Source organism: Paramormyrops kingsleyae, chromosome 4 (genome assembly GCF_048594095.1).
Source record: "Paramormyrops kingsleyae isolate MSU_618 chromosome 4, PKINGS_0.4, whole genome shotgun sequence".
Classification (NCBI taxonomy): domain Eukaryota; kingdom Metazoa; phylum Chordata; class Actinopteri; order Osteoglossiformes; family Mormyridae; genus Paramormyrops; species Paramormyrops kingsleyae.
Genome location: NC_132800.1, coordinates 32989327 through 33012785, shown reverse-complemented (window position 1 = coordinate 33012785; position 23459 = coordinate 32989327). Strand labels below are relative to the sequence as shown.

Below are 23459 nucleotides of genomic sequence, written 5' to 3'. Positions count from 1 at the left end.
TTTGTGCCCATTTACGAAAAGCCAGCAATCAATCACGTAGGACAAGGTTAAGGCCCACTCCGTCCGCAGACTTACAAGAGGAGTTACGAGGAGAACGTCAGGCAGCAACACACACAAGCAAGGACCGCGGCCGGCCGGCCCTGGAAGCGGGGTGGGGTCCTAGCCGCACGACACGCTCACGGGAAAAGAAAGGGACCATCAGACTGGTATATCGAACTATTAAGCCACATCTTGCGGAGTTAGCAGTTACAATAACTGATTCCGGTTCCCGAATAAACGGCCCGTAACACTTCAAAGGGGCTAAATCTGAGAGAGGCCAGCGAGGCACCGGCTTGACCCCGTCACTTGCAGTAGGTGTACATGCTAAAATAAAGTGCAGAAAGCAGAACACTACCAGCTGTTAACTCATCCCTCAAGGAATAACTAGCAGTCATAAAAACTATATGCTTCACAATTTTTTTTTCTGTTTTTTTTAATGGAACCATCTTGACAACGCGGGTCAAAATAAAGTTTTAAAAAAACTGTCTGACACAACCGTTTTGGTAAAGGCTGGATACAGGGAAAGAAGGGAAAAAAAAAAAAAGGTCAAGATTCAAAGAGATGAGTATTTATTGGACATCTATACAGACAGTGCTTCCAAATGGCATGTTTAAGCTTCCCGCCTGGATTTACCGCTCCTCCGGCAGGATCTCTAGCCGGCGAGGCCCGTACAGCAGAATGTACGCTATGTGCCAGTCCCCACCGCCAGACAGCTTCAGGATGTCCTCCGGGGCCACCAGACTCACTTTGTCATCATCAAACTTCACCCATTCATCTGCAAGCGAACAGAGAGCAGGACCCTGTAAGCCGGAGGAGGAACGTTTCTCGTTGGGGTGGTGGGCTACTTGAGGGCAGTGTTCCTGAAACCTAGTCCTCAGGGACCCCCCCCTACCCCGAGACAGTCCACATTCTTGCTCCCTCCTAGTTCCCAGCCAATCAAGAAGACTGGATACCTGGTTCGGGTGGGTGGGGATCTAGGAAGGAGCAAAAACTGAAATGGGGGTCCCCGAGGACTGCACCGAGGGGAACGGTGCTTTAGGGAGACCGCATTGCTGGAGGAAACGGCGCCCCCACTTGGATGGCCCAGGAGGGAACGGCTCACCTTCTTTCCTTTTGACCCAAGCGACGTAGTGCCCCGAGGAGCTGGAACGGCCCTGGTGCGTGAGCACCGCCTGCAGGTCATAGTAGCCGCTGTTGCTGGAGCCCCAGTCTGAGAGGGAGAAAAAGCAGCACTGACGTGGTGACATCACATGACATCTCTGTCGCGGGGACAGCAGAGGGACACGCGGCAGATGTGACGCGGGCTTACCGTCAGTAAAGGAAAAGGGCTCGTATTTCACATCTTTCAGAGATGTCATGGTTTTTTCACCCTGTTTAAAGAGAAGAGCAGGTAGCTGAACAACTACAGGGTTATAAACCTGAACCATCTTCGTTACAAGGTGACAGGAGATCATTAGGGGGAGCGGCTCTGAATATCTATAATTCCAAGAAATTTCACCAGGACTTCAGGCTCATCTACTGGGAGCTGAAACGTACCCAAAGGGGAAGGGTCAGCCATTTTTAAGACCGTCGGTGTGCATGATGGGAAAAAGGACTTGCCTTTTGCTGCTGTTTCTCCAGCTTCTTGTCTTCGACCTCTTTGAACTTCGACCTGAGGGGCAACAGCTTCTCCTGCAGCTCAGGGGTGCACAGCTCATAGACGTCCAACATCAGAGGGAATTTCACGTCCTACAGAGGATGTCTGGAGTCAGCCATAGCCACGTGCATGCAAGTGGAGTTTGGTCCAAAGAAACGGGGAGGTCTGACCTTTAAGACTTTGGCATTGACGGACTCCTTCTCCTTGTAGAAAAAGCGGACCATCTGAACGGTCAGATAAGCAGGCAGTCGGCTGATTTTAGACTGGATAGAACGGGGAAAAAGATGTTTCTTTATGGAAGGAAATGTCTCAACGCAGCTTGAGCCATGAACGAGTCATAAATTGCACAAACGACTTTTCAAGCGGTGAAACACAAACACTCACAGATTTTATGTACAAAGCGTTTCTCTGCAGAGATGGGGAGAGCTTAGTGATTTCCTCTTGCAGGCGCTGCGTGGGGAAGACACGTGTTTAGGTTAGACCTCGGGATGGGAGATCGAGGTGGAGGCGACTCGAGCCCCGAGACCCAGAGCCCACTCACCAGCCGCAACCCCGTGGCCAGATACTTGACCTCCTGGTTGATGAAGCAGCTGAGCTGCAGGTGGTTCTCCTTGCCTTTGACGAGATCCTCATCGTCTGCTTCAGTGCATTTCATGCTGGGCAAGCAAGAGTTAAGGGGAGGGAGATGATGCAGTAAACTAGCAGCCGATTGGAGGAGTGCTTAGAGGGCAGGGCCTAAGGTGCCAATAACATAGATCCTACAAAACAGGAAGGCAGGGCTATTTACAAGGCAAAAACAGTTTTGAAGGATACGTGGTCTCAAATTCCACCCCAAAATACTGGTCAATGAAGTTCTTCTTGGCTGAGGCAGCAGTAGTGCCACTCGCAGAATCAGACTGGGGAAGAAAGCAAGTTATGTACGTATGCATTGAGTCCACCTTTCGGAAAAGCTTGAAGACGGAGTGAGTGAGTCAAACATTTCATGTGTTGGCTTCAGCCTCATAATAATAGGTGGTCCTATTTTGGCCTATTCAGCCACCCCGGAAATACTATTTAGCGTTACATCCCATATTTTCGTGGCGCCCCCTAAGGGTTCCATGCTAGATTCGCCCCTGCTCAAACCCTGCAAAGTGTTCAGCTTGAGAAATAAACCCCCTTCAAGAAACATTACAAATGGGCACCAACACAGATGCTTGCTTCTCCACGTGGAGCAATGATCAGTCTCCTTTTCCTGAACTGGGAACACGAGGCTCTATACTCCTAGAGAGTAAACGAAAGCCGTTACATGACCCCTGTTTAAGAGTCATGCCATAATGAGATGAGACCTTGCAAATCAAACATAAAGAGCAGCTCTTCTCAGCGTGTTAGCATGAACATTCAGAGTCCTGTGGTCACCAATTCACAATTTTCCCGTTACCATCGTCCCGTAGCCCAGATCTGGCCCACAGACCAACCTCCATTGGGGTTTCTGCCTCCTCTGGCTCCAGCTTCTGCTGCAGGACCCTCATCATCTGCACCCAGCATTCATTGGCGTCCTGGGGTTCAGAGATGGAAACGGCACAGTATTAATACGGTGAATTACGACCAAGAACCTGAATTCACAATATAAATATACCAGAGTTTGGTAGATTGCTTTAGTAATTGAGCGGAGCTCAGTGCATAACATCTGCATGCCGCGAATACTTGGCCTTAGACAAAAGCTTCTTCTCCAGAAACCGACATGCAGGCTTAGGACTTGAATCACTGTTAAACGACGAGGCTTATTAGGCAGAGCCCCCACCCACCTGCTGGAGATACTGGCCCTGGTCGCCCTTCTCTGCGAACTGCGGGAAGGCCATGTGGAGGAACTGGAGCAGCATGATTGGAGGTATGCTGGAGGAGGTCTTGTCCATGGACTCGTACAGATCACGGAGGGCTGAGTGGGGCGCAGAGGCCATACGTAAACAAACAGACCCATGCACGGGGAATATAGGTATCCCCCATTTAACGTTTGCAATACTTTCTGTAAAACAGAACGATTTGGACAGTGATCGAATTAACATAAAAATCCGTAACATTTAAGAAGTAGAATATGGTTAACTAGAGTTCATTACAGTACTGTAACATTGTACGTCAGGCAGACTGCCACGTGTTTTAAAAAACAGCAGCTGCAAGGTCTGGCATTAAAACACAAACTATTTTTTCCATTGTATTTTTATTATTTTTTTTTAAACGCTAATCGATGTTAAATGGAGGATACCTATATATAGAGCCTGATCACACAAGGGTGGGTGGAAGATTAAAGACAAGATGTAAACAGAACAAATACTGCGAGAGCGTCTGCAGCTGCAGATCTCTTCACTACAGGCAACAATTCCCCTGTAGCCAGGTGGGCTGGAATGGTCAAACAGGTATCACACACATTTGGCCCAGTCCATGCAGTCCCCTGTAGCCAGCTGACAGGGTTTAAGGGCAAGGCTTTAAGGAAGGGCTCCCCTGACCTGCTGTGATGTACTGTGATGACGCGTTGGCCCCAGAGGATCTCAAGGCGCCAGAGTACCTGCAGAGGGAAGAAGAGCGTCAGCCTGAAGGTGGCGCTGGTGCATTCACAGAAACGTGATCCCCGGAATCCCACATTCTTCACAATATTAACCCTCTGGGGTCTAGGGGTGGGGGGACACGCTTTCACTGACTGGGGCATGGTCACACATTTCATTCAACATCATAAACTTAATTCATGGCAAATAAATTATTTCTTATATATTTGTTTTGGCATTAAACTCACCTTAATCTTAGTGCACTTTGTAAATATGGCAGATTTATGTGAAGTTTGTAATTTGACATCAGAGTATAGACATTGCAAAATGCAGTTTGGAACACTTGCAGAAACATTAAACATAGTAAGCAATGCTGGCAGTTTGTCTTGATCCCAGATATCTGATCACCAAAGTCTTGGCTACATGAAGATGACTAAATGGTGTAGATGCAACATTAATTTGGATAAATAAATAAGAAAAAGCTAACTGATGTCACTATTTCTGGCTCCTTCCATTGAATATGTAGGAGCTATCATGTGTATGAATGAGCCATTGACACCTGGCCACATCCCCCCCCCTCCCCCTTTATGGCGCTGATGGGGACGTATCTGGATTGAGTTTCACCGCTGCGTTGTTCATCAAAATACCATGCGAATGCGATTTGAATACGCGCTAATGTGGCTATTTAGAATGTGAATAGCGATCTTCGGGTGAGAGCGGTACTACACGCCCCCGACGCAGGTAAAACAAAGAAAGGTGACATTCTTAATGTTTAACCTGATTTTAAAAACTTTAATACTTCCGACAATGGATGTTTTGAAAAGAAGACAGATTACGGATTTTGCCAGCGTTTTTTTTCTTCTTCCATGTTTCTACAATAAGATTTCAGCTAGTTGTGAACTGAAATACACGGGAAAGATACGCGGCATCGCCGACGATGCCGTCGGCCCCAGAGGGTTAAACCCAGGCGGCTACAAACAACAAGGGAGACACCAAAACCTGCTGAGAGATCCCTTCAGCTCCGGCACCGAGCGAAGACACTGGACCGTGGCATTCATGTAGCAGGTGTTGCCCAGGTTCGTTAGGCCACATGGCAGCTCCATCTGCCGGGGGGTGGGGGGGAGGTTGGTCAGAAAGCACAGGAAGTTAGTCAGGAACAGGAAACAGGGAACCCCAATGTGCTGGCCTGCCGCCCAGTCCCCTGATCATAGCCTTGCCATTCAATTGGGGCCAAAACAAAGCAAGGCTGAAATTATCCTCTGTAGACCAGGGGGGTATTCCATGGAGGATTTCTTGCTTAGCCAGATAACTTCTTGGATTTAAGGTAGTCTAGGCTAAATGGACTTTATTTTCATTCCCATACATTTAGCCCAGACTACCTTAAATCCGACATGTTATCCGGCTAAGCAAGAAATCTTGGTTCGTGGGACAGCCCCCAGGCAGGGCCCCAGCATGACAACAATCATTTGATCTGGTTATCCCAATATTGACACCAACAAAACAGACTCTAGGGAGCGCCAGAGAGCCTGAGGGCAGGGAACAGAAGTAGTAAAGTCGACCCACCGCAGAAGCGAGCTGTTCTTCAGTCATGTCCTCCACAAACATGGGCCTGACGGCGGGTTCCTCAGGCAGGGCGTCCGCGGAGCCCATCATCAGCAGGGTCATGCCCTGGTGGGGGGGGCGGAGAGAAAAGTGACTTCAGTGTCTGTGGTAATAATGCCCCCCCCTCCGCTCCCACACACACCAGACACTGGAATACTCACATTTTTCAGCTTGATGTTTCCCCATTCATCGTCCTGGGAAAACGACAATTAAATCTATATTAACAATGTTTATCACATGAACCTGTTGATTTCGTTAGACAGTGACTTTCTTCTTCCATATAAACCACTAGACACAAAACTGCGAACTGACAGCCAGGATCAAATCTCCATTACCAAAGGATTTAGTCTCCAAATATCTGCTCAAAGGCCAGGAAAATTAGGCCCAGTTTTTAACAGATGTCCCACTTCATATTCATTTAAATTTCAAGAATATAAACGGGAAAACAGAGAGAGAAGATCCACTTTCAAATACAGCAACAAGTCCCTCGCACCCAAGGATACCCTGGGCTACTTCAGATCACCGATCGTCACTAGCACACCCCAGAACTTCCGCGAGACGGGGAAGCATCTCCCAGCATCCGCACAGGGCCATCCTGAATTTCCCAGTAAGTAAATGTCCAGCATCTCCCTCAAACATGTGAAATAGTTTTGCGCAGGAAAAAAAAACCTTAAAGAATATGGGCCATTTCTTGGAACATCCATTTTCCCCATCCTACTTGCTCACCCCAGATTCATCCATCTGCCCGAGCTCCGATCCGCACGGGCAAGACTATAAGTCTCAAAATGAGAGATTGCTGAGATTTAAGAGCAGCAGGTCTCAATGGCTCTCTTCTTATCCTTATGGATAAGTGAGGACGGTACCTTCAACGTCCCTCCTTTGACCATAACCTTCTGCCGCTCGGGCTGGACGCCCGTCAGGGCGAACAGCTGCGCTTTGAAGACCATGGGCGGCTCCTCCGTGTTCAGCTCCACGCCATCGAACTTCTCTTTCCCCCATTTCACGTTCACTGGTGACAAAAAAACACACCGGTCACTCCGGCATAACGTCCAGTAAAGCTACAACGTCTCAGGCGGCGTGAATGACTCAGCCGAAAAGCAACATAAACACACAATACAGCCCGACTCTCCCAAATATATTTCCAAAAGCTAAACTGAATAATATTATTTAGTATGATGTACATTCAACTATTTTCTCTAAATTAGGCATGCAAACGTAGACATGTTATTCCGATTAACCACAGGACATCTGCACATCTGTATAAACTTACTGATACTTACATTATATTATCATTTGATCTATGCTAGTATTAAAAGTATACTCATCTAATGAAGTTAGCACTGTATTTATCCTTATATTTACGCGCAGACCTATACTCGGGCTTATCCAGACCGCCAGCAATGCAGGTTTCTTTTAAAATGACAGAATCATTACAAATAACTCAGCTGTTGTGTTTTGTTACATCGACTGGATGTAATCAGTGAAAATAAACGGACAGTCGTGTCAATGGCCCAAAGCACACGGGGTGCAATACGGAAACAGTGGACATCCATCAGACAGACACACCACCGCCGAACCTGCCCGGGCCTTAGTTATAACCGAAATGCTATTTGAAGCAGCTATCGATCACTAGTACCCGGTCACTTCCTGAGTACAAGGCGTTTCCTAACTTACGGTGAAGTTGCAGAAACGGAGCGCTGGCTTTTCGCAGCGCCATTGCGGCGCAAGTAATGCTGCGAAAACGGACCGGATCGATCCCGTAGCCGGCGTGAGAGAAAGCAGGAGAAATTAAGCATTAGAAAATGGGGAGATTGAGGAATAGATCGATGTGATCGCCAGCATTGCCGGCTTGTGGGAGGGCTGCCTAGCCGCGTCAGTGTGTGTGCGAACGGCGCCGTTTAGATCTCCGTGTAGTTAACCGATTAGTAGCGTACCGCACAGGGTTCGTTCATCCCGGTAGAGCAAACAAAAGCATGTGGCCGACGCTCGTGTGTCGACTGCACCCCGGGCTGCCGCCTGTCCGCCTGTCTGCGTCCATCTGCGGCCTAACCCGCAGCAGTCACACGTGTCAGAAAGCCGGAGCCAAGCTCCACCAACAAGACAGTGTAGGCCGATCGACTCACCCATAAACACTGGCATTCTCCTTTTTCGCTTTTTATCGGGTATTCCGAGTGCTGGGGGCGCTTATTTGGGCGTACAGACCTCTCCACTCCGAACTTCATTCAAACAGTCCTTCACGATGACGCTGCAACTAGACTGGGGTAAACCATCGACGCGCTCTGGGTGCGTCTACCAGGTCTGCATGACGATGTCTGGGCGAGGGGTAGGTGTGATTAACTGTGTGGTTTCACGTTCAAATGTCAAATTAAATTAATTTCATACTTACACCATCGCTCTCTGTCTATGATCGTATATATAGTCAGGGGTGTGTATTGAGAGGGGGTTGTTATTCATAGTTCTTTAATTATGGGCATTTGTCATATCCCATGGCGAGTCAGACATTTTAATCAAATCGGATGAGAAGTTTAATGTAGGTATTTACATTGCAAATGCATGCATGCCAAATAAACTGGTGTCTGCCTAAAAGAGTGCAAGTATATCTCTTTAGTGACAGCTACTATTTCATAATTTTAATGAGGTTCATTCGGAATTTCATATGTATATAAATAAACAATATATAGTGTAATTGCTGGATTAATTTATATTAATTTAAATGGAAATATTTGCTAAGTAAATTAAGTAGTAAAATGAACAATTATTAATCTACAAAATTAATCTATGTCGTATAGATCAGTGGATTTAACGCTACGATCAATTACGCGTTTCCTTGGTCCAACAAGAGATGTCACTATTTCTCTTACCAGGCACAAAAAGTTTTATAGATATAGGCAAGAATCTGAAATGCAAACGTAAAAACTCTTTGAATCGATTTATTAACATTTAATCCATTCTTACAGATTAGTTGGGAACAAAGCTGAACTTCTGGGTAAACAGTAATTATGAATGAAATATTTATCATATCCTCATGCATTGTTGTCAGTAAGGTCCTTGCAGGAGATCGAATCATAGTGCGTAATGGAGTCTTGGATCTGGATTACATTAGGTCCACGGCTGATTCAATGGCGTCGACTTCTGGCCTGTTTCAAATGCTTTGGCTGGAAGACGAACCCTCAGAGGAACAAGTGAGCCTCCAGGGTCCTCTACTCATTCAGGAAAGCCTCAGTTTGTATGTATCCAGAGTGTGGGAACCATGGAGCTGAATACTGGTTGGAGACATTCTCAAGTCCAGCCAAAATAAACAATCCGAGGCCGGAGCAGATTAAATGAAGAATTTAGCTTTTTTTTTTCTACCCGTTTTATGGCCTGCAGGACATACGCATCTTTGTTGTTCCCCGTCACTGAACTGGCAGTCGTCAGCCTTGGATGTGTTTGGCAGGTGGGTTTACGTGACTATGACTGGTCAAGGGGAGGGGGGCTAAGCACTAAGTCTAGATGTGAGAGAAATAGGTAGTTGCCACTGGGTAAAGGGTTGACAACTTGGCCTCTTTCACCCATGTCTGCCTCTTTGCTGCAGCAAGTGTGTAGACTCACATAAATGGGAGGACAGAGACCGTGAAAGCAAGCCGATGTCCTCAAGGAGAATTAAGCAAAGTTGGGAGAAAGTTAACAACGTAGGTTCCCGTCACAAAAGGGAGATATCCACTTTACCTTATGTTTATGGGTTGACTTTACATTTAGCTCCTCGACAACCGGTGTCTTGAAACGTGTCATTTGGTAAATCACACAGGTTCCGTACCGTTCGGCTCCGGAGCAGGCCGGCCTGAATGCCAGCCGCTGAAGGCATTCCTCATCCTATCAGGATGTCCTTACCGCCAAAACCACCAGCTCCATCGGCAAACAGGAACCTCATTAAAAGCAAAGGTATGCCAGTTTTCGGCAGAATTTTAAAATGGTGTGAGTCTATAAGCAAATAAGCAAACATAATAGATAAGATTTAAATATTTTTTTCCAACCTCTAATGCATTAAGAAGAAAAAAAAGCCTAAATAGTATAGAGAATACTGTTGTAGTTGTAATAATACTTTAGTCATTTTAACCCTTGAAATGCACAGGCACTCCTGCGACATGTCCAACAAAGACGGCATATGTTAGATGGTAGATTAAGATATGTTTATTAACACATATCCATCAGTGCGACCAACGCAATTATCACATGCAATTAGACCAAGACAGAATAAAAAAGGTCAGAGTTCCAGTGCTTCTTTTAGTGAACACAACTGCAAAGCCATTTTTAAAACTACGAAGGAGCCGTTTTATTTCCCCCTCCCCCTTCGCTGCAAAATGCTGTCGTCGTCCCTGGTCACGTGTCACAAGTTTGTGTGTGTGGGGGGGCAAAAGGGCCAGTGCACAACCGGAGTAAACTAAGCGAGGCCTTGCCTTCGATAGGGCGAGCTTTTATTTCCCAAGATCCCCGAATCAGGTAGCTGACATTTCATTGGCTGACTATCAACACAAAACATAATGGAGAGGTCCTGGAATTCCATACCAGAGATAAAATCAAAAAGGCTTCTTTAAAAAAACAAAACAAAACAAAAACATTTGTGAACTTGTGTCCCGTTTTGGAGATTGCTACTCAAACATATGGCAGTATAACTGTTATCCAAACGTTAAGGCACTAGGGGGGCAAAATGCTACACGTTAAGTGTTCTACCAATAATTTACAATTCAAACAGTGCAGTTTTACTTTTGTTAACTTAATGTCTTTTTCCAACCATTTGTCTATGAATCAATAAGGCATACATTACAAAATAGTAATAATAATATTACAGAAATGTTCTGCAAAAACACTCAAAGTCATTGGTTTCTTTTAACTGTTAGGTTTGTCTAATGCCATTACAATGTGTTGTCCTTATGGCTTAGCAAATAATAATTACAATAATAACAATAAGAAAATGCATAGATTTAAATGGTCTATTCTCTCCTCCCCTAATACTGAATACCCATTACTCAGTACCCAAAAACGTTTTGCCAAAACTGTCCAATAGACAAAGCTATTCTGTTAATTCTATGAAACGTGTTTGCCTTCCATATTAGGACAGAAGTGGGCAGGACTGATGCCATAAGATCCCCAGAAACCACCAGCGGATTGTGTCGTATCCTAACTACGCTAAAGCTTCTCTGCTAATCTCCGATTCCACTACGTGGGCTACAGATGCACAGAACAGGTCGGTAGCTTCCCAGAATGCATCTTGTGCAGCGTCAGGTGTTCCCAGTGTGGCCTGCTTACACACACCCCCCCCTCCCCCACCCCCCCGATACATGAGATACGAAGCTTTCTACGAAGTACCATCTCTTGCATGCTCCGACCCTTATAGACTTCCACCTCCTGCACAATCGAAATCTGTACCTATGTGCTGAAGCCACATTAACAGCCGACCTTCCTGCACGTTAGAAAACAGCAGCCGGAAGGAGGAATGATCCTCACCTCTCTGCTAAAGCAAAGTGAGGTTGGACATGGTGGATTCCAACAACTGTTAAACACGCGGTGCCTCTTGGTGGATAAAGTTCCCAAATTTTCAATGTTCTCTGGTTCAAATTTCTTATTTCATTCCTTAAAAAAACATGTAAATTTTGTTTTCTTTTTTTTTGTTTTTTGTTTTTTTTGCTGCATAAGGTGATACCCAAGGTCTTGCAGGAGGAACAAACACAGAAAGTCCCCAAAGAATCCATTGGTGCGGATGGTTAGCTGGAAAAGAAAGAAACAAGTGTCTGGTAAAAGTGGAATTAAAAAAAAAGGTTTCATTTCAGTTAGTCTCCCAAAGATTACACTGTAAATCAGGGGTGTCAAACTCCAGTCCTGGGGGGCCGGAGCCCTGTGTAGCTTAGTTCTTTCCCTGTTCCATCACAAATGATTCAGCTCAAGAGCTGTGTGGTAATTAGCACAAGGAGTTGAATCAGGTGTGTTAATTAAATGAGGGTAAACCAAAAACTGTGCAGGGCTCCGGCCCCCCAGGACTGGAGTTTGACACCCCTGCTGTAAGTGGAGTCCCCTAGAGCCGTGCTTCCGAATCCGGTCCTCGGGGACCCACAGACTGTTCATGTTTTTGCTCCTCCGAGCTCCCTGCCACATTTTTGCTACCGGGAGCTGTCTGTCTATGGGTGTCCGAGGACTGGACTGGGAAACACCGCCCTAGAGGGTTAATAACGAAAGACGACCACAGCAACTTAGGCCTGCAAAGTGCCAGACCATCAACTAACGGAATCCCCTTGGTCACGCTTACTGCAAATCAATCAGAAAATTGGTAGAAGTTCAGCACCACAGAGAGAGTTACAGAAACCCAAGACGCTATACACAGAAGCACGGAATAACGACAGTTTGCAAGGTACCTTGATCCACTTCACATCTGATTCGTTTATCAGCCCCCAGGAAAATGTTAACAACCCCAAAGGCTACGCTCAAGCATTCGTCCTGCTCTGACGTGAATTCTACATGTGGGCATCTTCACAGCTTGAATGGTACGAGGTGGAGAACCGGTTAGGAAATGTGACAAAATCACAGGAACCTCTGCTGCATTCTTCAAGAAAACACACTAAATAAATGCAGATGGGATTACGGGGAAGTTTAGCAACGCTGCACATCAGCACTCAAAGGCTGTTTTTCTGCACGATAAAACATGTCAACTAGAGGCAAGTGATGCGCGTCTTAAAGGAGCCGGCTGGTATGACATCCTGCTCAGAGGGAAAAAGGAAGCAAGCGTTTGATCAGCATGTGCTGGACGTCGACTCTGTATCCTGGAAGCTGGGCGGGATCCTGCTATGACAAAGGAGAGAAGGCGTACATCAGGAGGGGCTGAGGACTCGTGGGCACAGGCAGGGACATCACACTCGGCCCCTAGGCCCCTCGGCCCCTCGGCCCACTCCCCAGACGCCTCGTCGGGCTGAAGGCAGCCCCGTCTGCTGTTACTCAAATCGACGACGCAGGGTGTTTCGCGGGGCCAGTTACCTGGTTTTGCCCGTGATGTTTTTCGGATTTCGCCGGAAGGACTGGTTGGCTACGGAGCGGGTGGACATGGTGCGCGGCGAGGCCCTGGTGAAGGTGGAGGGCGGCGTCTTGGGGATCTTCTTGCCCAGGTGGCCGATCCACTTCTTCTGCTCGTCCTGGGACAGGGCCAGCAGGAGCATGTCGCGTGCCGAGGTCACGTCGTAGTTCACTGCGGGGGGGGGGGCACACTTAGCCTTTAGCATCCCTCTGCCCATACGGACTACCGATCCTCAAAAGACCATATGCATTTCACGCTAATGGATGGTCCCAGGAAAGCCTGCGCCAAAATTCAGAGCCTAGTAACAAAAAGCTTATAAAGTTGTGAGCTTCAGGCTGTTGACATGTGAAGCCAAGAGTCACAGCAGCTTCAAAACAGGTGGCATCCGCATCCGCTTTTCAGTAGAGGAGGATCGGCCAGCTTGGTGGGTGTCGGCGGGCCGTACCTTTGCAGGGGGCGATGACGTCTTCCTTCCGGTCCAGGTGGTCTTTGTGGCACTTGACGTGGCAGCGGCGGCACTCCAGGGCGGGCGGCGGCCTGAAGACGTGCCATAGGGGCTTGGCGCAGGCCTCGCAGTTGGAGGGGAAGTGGTAGAGCGTGGGGATGAATTCGTGGCCCTTGTGGGGCAAACAGTTGGCCTTGTCGCCCTGGAGGGTCGTCTCCACCTCCGCCTCCTTCCGACATTCACCCTCGTTGGCATACAAGATCTGAGCGGGGGGGGGGGGGCACCGTCAGATTAGCGGCCTCTCACAGACAGAGGGCACGCATCGCATGGCATTAAAGCAGGTATGTCACGAAGATGCTCTACAGCCAAGTCAGCTTACAATCAGCAAGCCATGCTGGCTGCTGCTTCGTGTTCACAGAAGAAGATTTGACTTCCAAATGCATATTAAAAAAATTAAAAATTGTAACCAGTTAAAGAGTGCCGTCAAACTTCACTTCCTACCTGGAATATTCGAGGGATTTCATCCGTCTCTGCGCGGTAGACGTCCCCCTGAGTAACTGGACGTACGTGGAAGAGTTTGCTGCATAGTTAGGAAAAAGAAGAGTAGCTATTTGCTGGGGGGGGACATACTGCATTGGTAGGTTAGGTGGGGAGGGTAAATTCACCTCATCTGTGGACAACTGAGCTACAGATCTGTCCAGAGCAGAATGCTAGAATTTATACTACAAGCTCAAGAGCGTCCCCTACTGGGAGTGGAGTGCAACCACAAACGGCAGTCACCGCTCAGCTCCATTACTACCAACTACAGAGTAACTGAATCATTACAAATTCAAAAAGGGTCCAGCAACCACTAGTGGTCATTCCATGGAATATCGTGTGATTATCTAAGCAACTAATGGAAGTTAATATTTCATGCTTATGGACTCTGGCACTTTCAAAAATGTGCTGATTTGAACAAGACAAAGTACTTGCAGTGAAAGGGAAAATTCTGAGTGGCTCAGTGTAAACGCAGCAGCGAGTTCACATCCAACAGCGAATTCACATCCAACAGCGACTGATATAGCCCCAGCCACCAAAGACGGAAGCACGAGGCCAGACTCACTCGATATCTAGTACCATCGAGGGGTTGGATTGCTCTTTGTCTTGCTCGTCATTGTAGAAGAGGATCTTCTTGCTGCTGACCACCACATACTGGAGAACGAGTAAAAATCGTTGAATGATCCCAATTATCATTGCTGTTTTCCCAACACATAGTAACTTTTAGCTTAATTTTTTACCGATGACCTTAAAATACACTTTGAGGTTTAAATTCTCAGAGTGACAGCTGTACAGACGAGCGTGTATCACATCACAACAACCAGCCCCATAGAAGCGGACGTGAACAGTCTCCAACCTGCTTCTTCCAGCCATATCGCTTGATGTTAGTTCGGTTCGGTATGGAGAGCCAACCTTCAAGTCTTGAATCTGGAGGTACAGGCAGCTTCAGTGAGTGAAAGTGACACTGGTAATCTGCTCTATCCACAAGAACATGCAGGGAGTAGCAGAAATCAACTGAACTCATAATCCAAGGGGACAAGAAAACCAAGTCAAAAAGCAGCATGTCAAAACAGCAGTGTTTCACCGTCGAACGGTGAATGTATAGGGGCCACTGCCTAAAGGTCATGTGAACGTCACTCGAGGTGCATTGTGGGAAATGTATGCCATCATTAAGGGCCTTAGGCAGCCTTGGGGAACTAACAGAAGGGGATTCCAGATTGCAGGCTGTGGCACTTATACAGAAGGTAACAGGGAACGCTGAGCGGATACGCCAACGTGTCACCTCCATCCACGTCAAGGGCATGCTGCGGCATGACAAGCAGGCAAGAGTTAAAGAAAAGGAAAACGACAAAAAAAACAGGCGAGCGAAGCGATGTGAAGGCCGCCGCCCCTAAAGGCCGCCGCTGCCAGAACAGAGAGCCGCCTCTCTCTCTCTCGCTCGCTCTCTCCGCCAAGAGGAGGAATGTGAGGCCCGCAACGGGCCAGAGGAAAACCCCTGACCAGGAGAGAGCCTCATCATTTCAGACGCTTTTGAAAGGAGTTCACAGTGAGGTTTTATATGCGGGCACGCTGCTCGAGTTTAAATCGGCACGGAACGGCTCCAGACAATGTCTCCCAGACCCATCTGAAGCTACGAAATCAAGGCAATTTACCAGAGAAACTCAATCGTGGACAGATATTCCGCTCGGTACCATCAATATGGCCGCCATCACGTCTCCAGGAATATAAATATAGTCCACAAAAGGGGTTCATCAACACTTGATAGCACCAGCAATTTTCTCGCTGTAGAATCTGAGTTTGTCTTCACTCTGAACACTTTCAAAAACGGTATTTGCCATGTACAGCATGTACAGGAAGGTGCTTAACTGAAAATCCAGAGCCAAAAAAGGATGGGGGGGGGGGGGGTGCAAGAGACAATACAGGCCAGGCATGACGGGAGCCCGCAACTCCAGGTTACTCACAGAGGAAAAAGAACAGAAGATACAAAGATAGGGAGAGCAAGGGGAACCAACTAGACATGGGAGAAGAATAAGAGAGGAGGGCAGTTTAACACACTTATGATGTTTTCACTGCACACCTAGACAAGGCAGTAAACACGACATGGACCTTTGAGTTTCTGAAACAGTTTCTGAGGCTTGTTTTTTGGGGACAGAGGGGTGACAAGGGCACCTAAACACTGCAGAACAGTCCCAGTGCCACCACAGTTCTGTGGCACAGTGCGCTTTCAGTTCAAATAACCTGATGAGAGCAAGACGCAAAAATTAAAATCCAATACAGCTGGGGGCCTGCGAGAAGCGGTTTAACAGACTACCAGGCCTGGTACAGAGATCAGAGGTCAAAGGGCACTCTCTCAGCCACTCTCAAGAGGTTAATTATCTGCAGACTAAAAGGAGAGGATCTACTACTTCTGAAAAAGGACATTCCCGGAGATCTCGGGGTGGGGGGGCTGCCAAGCGTCCCAGCTCCAGCGCCGCTCACCTGCTATGTTGCCGTCCGTTTCGTCGGTCAGCAGGCTGGTGACGCTGGAGCTGTCCATGCGCTGCTGCAGGTCGTTCAGCTTCTCGCTGAGCTGCTCGATGTCACTGTCCTTGCTGTACATCTGCATCTGCAGCTCCGTGAACCGCATGGACTCGTCGGCCAGTTGCTAGGATGGGAGAAGCGAGCGGAAGAGAGAGGAGGTGTTAAGTGATGAAGCACTGCGTACACTCTAACCACGCTGAACAGAGTTTAAGAATCATTACACACATGCAACTCTTTCACATGGACATTGAAGCAAACACTGATGTTGATGGAAAGTTTACATCTGATCCCTCACTGCTCCCGACCCCCTACTCACTGCTCACTGCTCCCGACCCCCTACTCACTGCTCCCGACCCCCTACTCACAGCCTGCATCTCGCCCAGCTCTTTCTGGTACTTGATGGCCATGGAGTTGAACTTCTCCTTCTCCTGGTTGAGTTCCAGCTGAAGCTTGCGGTTCTCCTTCTCCTTCTTGCGCAGGTCCGTCGTGCTGGCCTTCTTCCTCTGGTCCAGCTTCATATCCTTGCGGTTCATGATCTCCGCCAGCTTGTTCACAGCCTGAAGGGGGACGCGGGTTGGAGGAATAAAAGGGTTTCCACCGGCTCACACACACACCGCTAAAACTGCATGAGAGCAAGGCCTTCAGCAACACCAAAAGCCCTCGAAATTCTCATGGAAGCATTTTCCAGTGCATCTGGGGCAATTATGCTGACAGTACCAGCTGGTTTTATGTGCCTGCCAGCCTCATTTTTCTGTAAACAGAGCTGGGCAAACCGCTGACTTGACATTGCTAAAAGATTCTTGTGGTTAACTCCACCCATGAACCAGCAGTGGAGAGACTTATCCAGAACCAGAGCCTTAGCTCAGCTGGAATGCTGGTATAACAGAATGCCCTGAGGCTCACCTGAGTCTTGAGTGTGCGTTCTGTATACAGCATCTTCTCATAATTGGCTTTGATGGTATTTGTCAGCTCCTCCTCCTGTGTAGCATACTCTGCGGGGGGGGGGGGGGGGAGGGGGTTAGGTCAGACTGACTCCGCTTATATGCCGGAGATGACTGGCAGGTGAAGAGCAGACCTCCCCACATGCTCACCTGTCTCTTTCACACCCAACTTCTGATCAAGCTCTGCCTTCTCCTTGGCCAGGTTCTCTAAGTCTTTGGCGAGATTTTTATTGGTTTCCTCAAGCTAAGGCGGGGGGGGGGGGGGGGGGGGGCAACAGAACACGTGTCAGCGCACAGAGGAAGATGAGCTTAGCAGGCAAATCACGTCCCCTGCAGGCACACGCAACACCGGTACTCTGGCCTTGTACAGGAAGCACGAGGACACAGACCCAACATCTGGACCAATCGCCGCATGTCCTGGCAAGTTAGAGGTTAACGGTAAAATACGACAGCTTAAATGTCACTTAAACGCCAAACACCAGCGCAGAAGGTGCCCGGGCATTAATAAACCGAGCCGCTGGAGGATGCCAAGGGCTGGACCCACCTGGGTGATGGTGCCGTCCTTCTCACTGCACTCCTGCTTGTGCCGTGAAGCCGCCTTCTTGCTCTCCTGGCTGAGCTCGAAGTACTGCTCCTCCTGCAGCGCCCGCGCCAGCTGCTCCGACTCGGCCTTGGTCACCGTCAGGTCCAGCTGGGCGGACAGGGACTCCCTGCGGCGCGCGGCCAGCCACAAACACACACGCGTCAGCCGTTAGCGGCGCCCGCGGACGGGCTGGAAAAGCGAGCCCTTCCCGTTACTCCGCGAACACGCTGATACGAGGCTTGGAAGTGCTCGAGCGGTGGTACGACTGGGTCACGCCAAGGCAGGGAGAAGGTCTGATCGAGGACCATGACAACCTCAGAAAAAAAATCACAGTTCCTGCTATCAGGGCCTCTCAGGTATTTCCAAGTCATCTGGGAGTCTTAAGCGGAAGGATAGCTCCGAAAAATATCACTGGGCCGATCCCCACACTGTGTCCTAATTACTAGAGGAGAGCAGTGATTACAGGGCGGCGGTAGGTAACGGCGGATGAAGCGGAGGCCCGCCCTCTGGAAGGTCACTGGATCAGAGGGCCAGGGGGCTGTTAGAGGCCTACCTTTCACTGTGAAACTCCTGTACTTTTCTGTGAACTTCCTGGATCTGTCGGTTCCTCTCCTCAATCTCCTCCTTCAGCTCCTTCACCTGAGTCTTGTACAAAGTCTGCAAGAAGGGCCAGGGTCACACGGGGGTTAGAGTTAGGGTCACACGGGGGTTGGCCAGCGTTCTTACCTGCAGGCCTCTTCACAGCAGGGGTCAATTAATGAGCTGCATAAGTTACCATCCAAGTACCAGACTTAGAGCAGCACTCAAGGAGAATAGGAGTATCAAGAAGATATGGTTCAGCCCTGAGGGAAAATGGTTCAGCCCTTCCAAATCCCCGAGCTGTCTATTCCTGCAAAACCTCAGAATATGGGCACCACATGACAGCAAGATTTTTTCGCTAAATTATTAAAACTATAAGCTCAGCCACTATAAGTGCAGCACTGGGACTATAATTTGACAACTACGGCACAGATCAGCATTTTCCCCTGGAGAACGAGCCATATGAAATCAAAGCGCCCAACAGCAGTGCAGCTGAAAGCTTGAATCTGGCCAGAGCCAAAATGAAACCCAGGCCTGCAGTAAACAGCTGCTCTGGTTGATTCAAAACATGATCAACGAGTACAATGACAATAAACACAGCTAACATCGTTTAAATGATTAAGAAAAGAAATCCGGATTGAAGCTTCAGCAGAGCCAATTGCTCAATTGTTTTAAACATCCAGACAATGCAAGGAACTAAAGAGAAGGATAAATGTTTGCTGCATGGTAAATATCACACCCCCCCCCCTCCCATACCCGCTCATGGCGGCAGTCTGAACCATGGGGTAAGTATCAGAATGAAAACACTGCCCACAGACTGAGCAAGGCCCTTATGTGTTAAGCTTTAGAATCTAAACAGACCTGGAACACGACAGAGGATTATTTTCACAAAAACACACCACTTATATCACGCCTGCCATAAAGACCAAATGACATGGTACGAAATAGCAGGGAGATGAGGACCCGCAGCCGAACCGCATCAAATAATGCAACAGAAGACACTTCAATGCACACTGCGTGCAGGGTGCATGTTAACAAGGGCCGAAGCAAGTCCACAACGCAGAGTAATCCTTCACTTTGAATTCCTGGTACCTAACATTCAGGAACGACGGCCCCAGAAAGCACCTGGGTACACACAATCCATCCCATAGCTAATAGGAACAGTCACTCACACAGAACAGCTCATGAACATACAAAATCCATCAGATCAGATCGGCTTTTTGCACTGCATTAAAGTCAAACCCGGCTTTTTGCACTGCATTAAAGTCAATGCCGGCTTTTTGCACTGCATTAAAGTCAAACCCGGCTTTTTGCACTGCATTAAAGTCAAACCCGGCTTTTTGCACTGCATTAAAGTCAAACCCGGCTTTTTGCACTGCATTAAAGTCAAACCCAGCAGAGGTGGAGAGTTCAGCTCCAGAAAGTAAAAATCCACACAACGTGCTTCGGTATCAGAGTTTAGGTCCCGAACGTAAAAATGCAGACCGAGATTTTGTTTCAACCAACCAGTTGACGTTGACTCTTTAAGTCATTGTCATTGAAGCACATTGTAAGAAGTTCCTGAACAGGTCTCATACACAACCACACATAACCATGCCAATTCACAGAGCAACCATTTCCGCTGCTCTTTCAAAGCTCAAAGCAGGGAAGGCGACGCCATTTAGAAAGGATGAACGTCTGGAACTCACAGAGAAATACTGTTCGGCCTCCAGCTGGTCCTGCAGCTCTCTCATCTGTCCCTCATTGCCTCTGTATTGCCTGGAAGAGATGGAAGGATGAGCTTAGTGTCTGAAGTCGATTTCAACATGGGCGTAACATGGCGACAATGTGAGTGGCCGGCGAATGCATCGCTGCACACGGTCGCAACAAATGATGTGGTTTTACATTAAAATTACCGCCCTTCGGAGTTGAAGTACAACCAAAGCCGTTCCAGTCAGACGTCTATCGGGCTAAACGTGTGGCACTACGTCGGCTTGGATTACCGTGCTCACCGAGCAGCAATAAAACGTTATTGTTAAAAGGCGCAATTCCAGACACCTTTGTGCGGAAGTGCAGCTTAACTTTAAAGCTAAAGTAACTCAATGCTGTGACCTTCGGCAGATTTCACACCAGCAGAGCTTGGAGGTGGAGCAAAGGGCAGCTATTAATCCCAAACCGTAAACACTGGCGGAGCTCGAGCGGTAAGCCGAGGCTGGAAAGGCTGCGTGAAGGTCTGCAAAGAGCAGCCACAGTAATCCGGAGAGGTCTTAGCTCAAATATTACTCAGAGCTGGACACAAATGCAACAAATCGTCCAGAGCCCCCGGGTTTACACTACAGTAATGGAATTATAATCACAGAATTAGGTCTCTCATAAAGCCCTACATCCTGCGATAGGAACTACCAGAATGAGTAATGTGGCCAAAAGGTCAAGGAGATTAGCAAGTGCTCTTTGTTCCTGCCCAAATTAATTTACACCTTAAGCACAGAATGCAGTTTCCAGCCTTTTTCAAAAAAGGATCAGGGATAAGTCCCGCAAACCCGGAGAAGCCTCGCACCCACTGCTGGAGAACAGCAGCCTGGAGGATTGACCTGAACTACAAAGCTGACCCTATCAGAGGCTGGGCCTAGAGATGCCTGAGCATGAGGCTCTCCGCACGGTCTCACGTGGCACTCACTTGGTGAGCTGTGCCAGTTGGAACTCCAGGGAGCGCTTGCTTTCCAGAGCCGCGTTGATCTCCTGCTTCAGCTGCTTCTCGGAGCCCATGAGCCGGTCGGCCTCCAGGTTCCGTAACTTTAGCTCACTCTGGACCTGCACCCTTTTGCTGGCCTCCTGCTCGAACTGCAGCCGCAGGTTCTTAACCTGCGCGGAAAGAGAAGCACATGCATGTATCCATAGAAGCCAATGAGTGACCACCATCACACACTCTGCGGCACCAACCTCGTCTTCGATCCGCTCCTTCTGCTTCATCAGCTGCTCGATCTTCTGCACGGACTGTTTGAGGTCGAACTCCATCATGGAGCACTGCTTCTCCACCTCCACCACCCGGCTCTCTGCTCGCATGCGGGCCACGGTCTCCTCCGAAACCTTCTGCTCCACGACTGCGGAGAGAGAGATTGTGACACGCGACTCCGCTTATTAGGGGAGCATCCAAAGGTATCTGGACACAAGCCAATCCAGACAGACATCCAAGCAAGCGAGATGACAAAGCCCGCCCTAAGGGTGCACCTACCGGTCATGGCTGCAGACTTGGCCTCCTCGATAGACTCGTACTTGTCCGCGAGCTGGGCCCGTGTCATGCGGTGCTCAGTGATCTCCTGGTCCAGCCGCTGCTGCAGGGTCTTCAGCTTGTAGTTCAGGTCAATCTCCAGGCCGTTCTTCTCCTGCAATGGGTGCATGGCTCGTAAGAAACACTCCAGGCCCGCTGGCCTCCGGCAAGTTGCTCACGGCAAGTTTTTAAGCACAAACCTTCTCCAGGCTGTTACTGCGCTCCTGGGCCTGCTTCCGCTCCCCTTCCATCTTAGACAGGTTGGTTTTAAGGCTCCGGATCTCCTCCTGCAGGCTCGCTGTGCGTGCTGGGATACAGGGATTCGGAGACAAGATTTATTCTCAGAACCTATGGCTTACAGTGTCAAAATCGTGGAATGAAAAATCAGAGGACTCATACAAGCTGACATAATGGTTAGAGGGAGCCTACATGGAGGTAGATTCTGGTTGAGCTTGCACCCGGAGGTTTCAATTCTAAAATGCCAGCAAGTCATCCCTCATCCAGCTGCACTGCAGCCTTACCTTGGAGTTCACGGATCTCCTCTGAGCCCTGGCTGTAGTTCCTCTTCTCCGAGTCCAGGGCGGCCTGCAGCCGAAGCAGCTCCTTCTCCAGCTGCAGCTTGACATCGTCGGCCACGCGGCTCTTCTCCAGCAGCTCGCAGTTATGGTTCTCCAGCTGGTTCATGGACTTGCCCATCTCCGTGTGGTTCTTCCGCAGGCGTGCCGCCGTGTCCGACTCCACCCGGAGCAGGTCATTGGCCTCTTCGAGCTGTCAGGCAAGACTCAGGGATGTCAGATAGCTTGACGATGCAAGGAAGCCTCAATGTTGCCTACTGCTCTTTGAGACTATTTTAATCGAGCATTCAGAAAAGGCTTGAATCATGTCAGTTCACCAGAATTACCATAAATTAAGATTCCTCCTATTTCAGGGTTGGCCAATCTTATCCGCAAAGGGCCGGTGTGTATGCAGGTTTTTGGGGTAACCTTTAGGCCAGCTGTTCAAACCCAGGTGTGAGGACTCCTCAGTCAGTCAGTCCTCTAATTAGTAATCTAATTAGGGAGTTGCAGAGAAAACCCACAAACACAGCAGCCCATTCTGGCCACCCCTGTCCTGATTGGTATGTAGGTCAGCTGGGTGCAGAACGACATACGCGAGCCAACAAAGGTACCGGCTGCCATAAACACACCCCCCAATCTTACGAAACAACAATCGCGCTACATTACAGAAACACTATGTTTAAAAACTATTTCTAACACGCATAGCACAACCTAACATGCAGGATCCACATTGGACTTTGGGGTAATGAGGGAGGGGGGGGGGCTCCCATGAGACTGACTTGTTTCTGCAGCTGTGAGATCTTGTCGTTGGAAGCCTGGGAGTTTTGGCTGACGATCCTCAGGTCCTCCAGCTGCTCCTTCAAAGTTGACACTGGAAGGGGGGACGGTGGGGGCAGAAAAAGGTTCAGAGCAGTGGCCCATCCCATCAATCCTCAGGACGCCCCGTCGCCCCCCTCCCCCCCATAACTCAGCCACTTGCCCACAGCTCCACCCCCTCCTCAGGGCCTTCCGCCCCCGCTGAAACTTATCCAGCGTCACAGGCGGCGGCTGTCGCTCACTTTATAACGGTCGGCACACGAACGTGACCCCTGCGCCTGCCACTTTAACGGCTCGGCACCCGGGCCGCACTTAGGGCGCCGCCCTGAGGAGAGCCGGCAGTGAACGGGCTTCAGGAGGACTGGGTCACACTGGGAGGTCAGCGGGGGTCACCGCACATCT

The 23459-nt window shown here is 48.8% G+C and overlaps 2 protein-coding genes across 3 annotated transcripts in view; both read right to left on the bottom strand.

Annotated features, from left to right (window-relative positions):
* Positions 1-591: 591 nt before the first annotated feature.
* usp14 (ubiquitin specific peptidase 14 (tRNA-guanine transglycosylase)) lies at positions 592-8108 on the bottom strand. The gene is made up of 16 exons (XM_023815703.2): positions 7917-8108; positions 6657-6802; positions 5955-5987; positions 5755-5859; positions 5191-5294; positions 4156-4214; positions 3460-3590; positions 3130-3210; positions 2489-2571; positions 2217-2331; positions 2060-2125; positions 1846-1938; positions 1639-1767; positions 1349-1409; positions 1142-1249; positions 592-814 (listed from the first exon to the last, which is right to left on the bottom strand). Exons 1-16 carry the CDS (start codon positions 7930-7932, stop codon positions 669-671), a joined length of 1476 nt encoding a protein of 491 aa, XP_023671471.1. The 5' UTR covers positions 7933-8108; the 3' UTR covers positions 592-668.
* A 599-nt stretch (positions 8109-8707) lies between these two features.
* Positions 8708-23459, bottom strand: part of rock1 (Rho-associated, coiled-coil containing protein kinase 1) — a 42397-nt gene continuing 27645 nt past the window's right edge. Inside the window, exons 15-33 of one of the 2 annotated variants that reach the window (XM_023815581.2) lie at positions 23021-23112; positions 22206-22452; positions 21885-21991; positions 21649-21799; positions 21357-21517; positions 21094-21278; positions 20126-20195; positions 18412-18515; positions 17820-17985; positions 17426-17519; positions 17238-17326; positions 16700-16891; positions 16293-16458; positions 14671-14741; positions 14380-14468; positions 13779-13857; positions 13278-13539; positions 12796-13003; positions 8708-11538 (exon numbers count right to left, since the gene is read on the bottom strand). In XM_023815581.2, coding sequence (XP_023671349.1) covers positions 11535-11538; positions 12796-13003; positions 13278-13539; positions 13779-13857; positions 14380-14468; positions 14671-14741; positions 16293-16458; positions 16700-16891; positions 17238-17326; positions 17426-17519; positions 17820-17985; positions 18412-18515; positions 20126-20195; positions 21094-21278; positions 21357-21517; positions 21649-21799; positions 21885-21991; positions 22206-22452; positions 23021-23112 — 2537 coding nt within the window. In that variant the 3' untranslated portion in view covers positions 8708-11534. Of the gene's footprint in view, positions 11539-12795; positions 13004-13277; positions 13540-13778; positions 13858-14379; positions 14469-14670; positions 14742-15775; positions 15826-16292; positions 16459-16699; positions 16892-17237; positions 17327-17425; positions 17520-17819; positions 17986-18411; positions 18516-20125; positions 20196-21093; positions 21279-21356; positions 21518-21648; positions 21800-21884; positions 21992-22205; positions 22453-23020; positions 23113-23459 lie in introns of those variants that run through there. The other variant, XR_002838757.2, reaches the window with a different exon arrangement.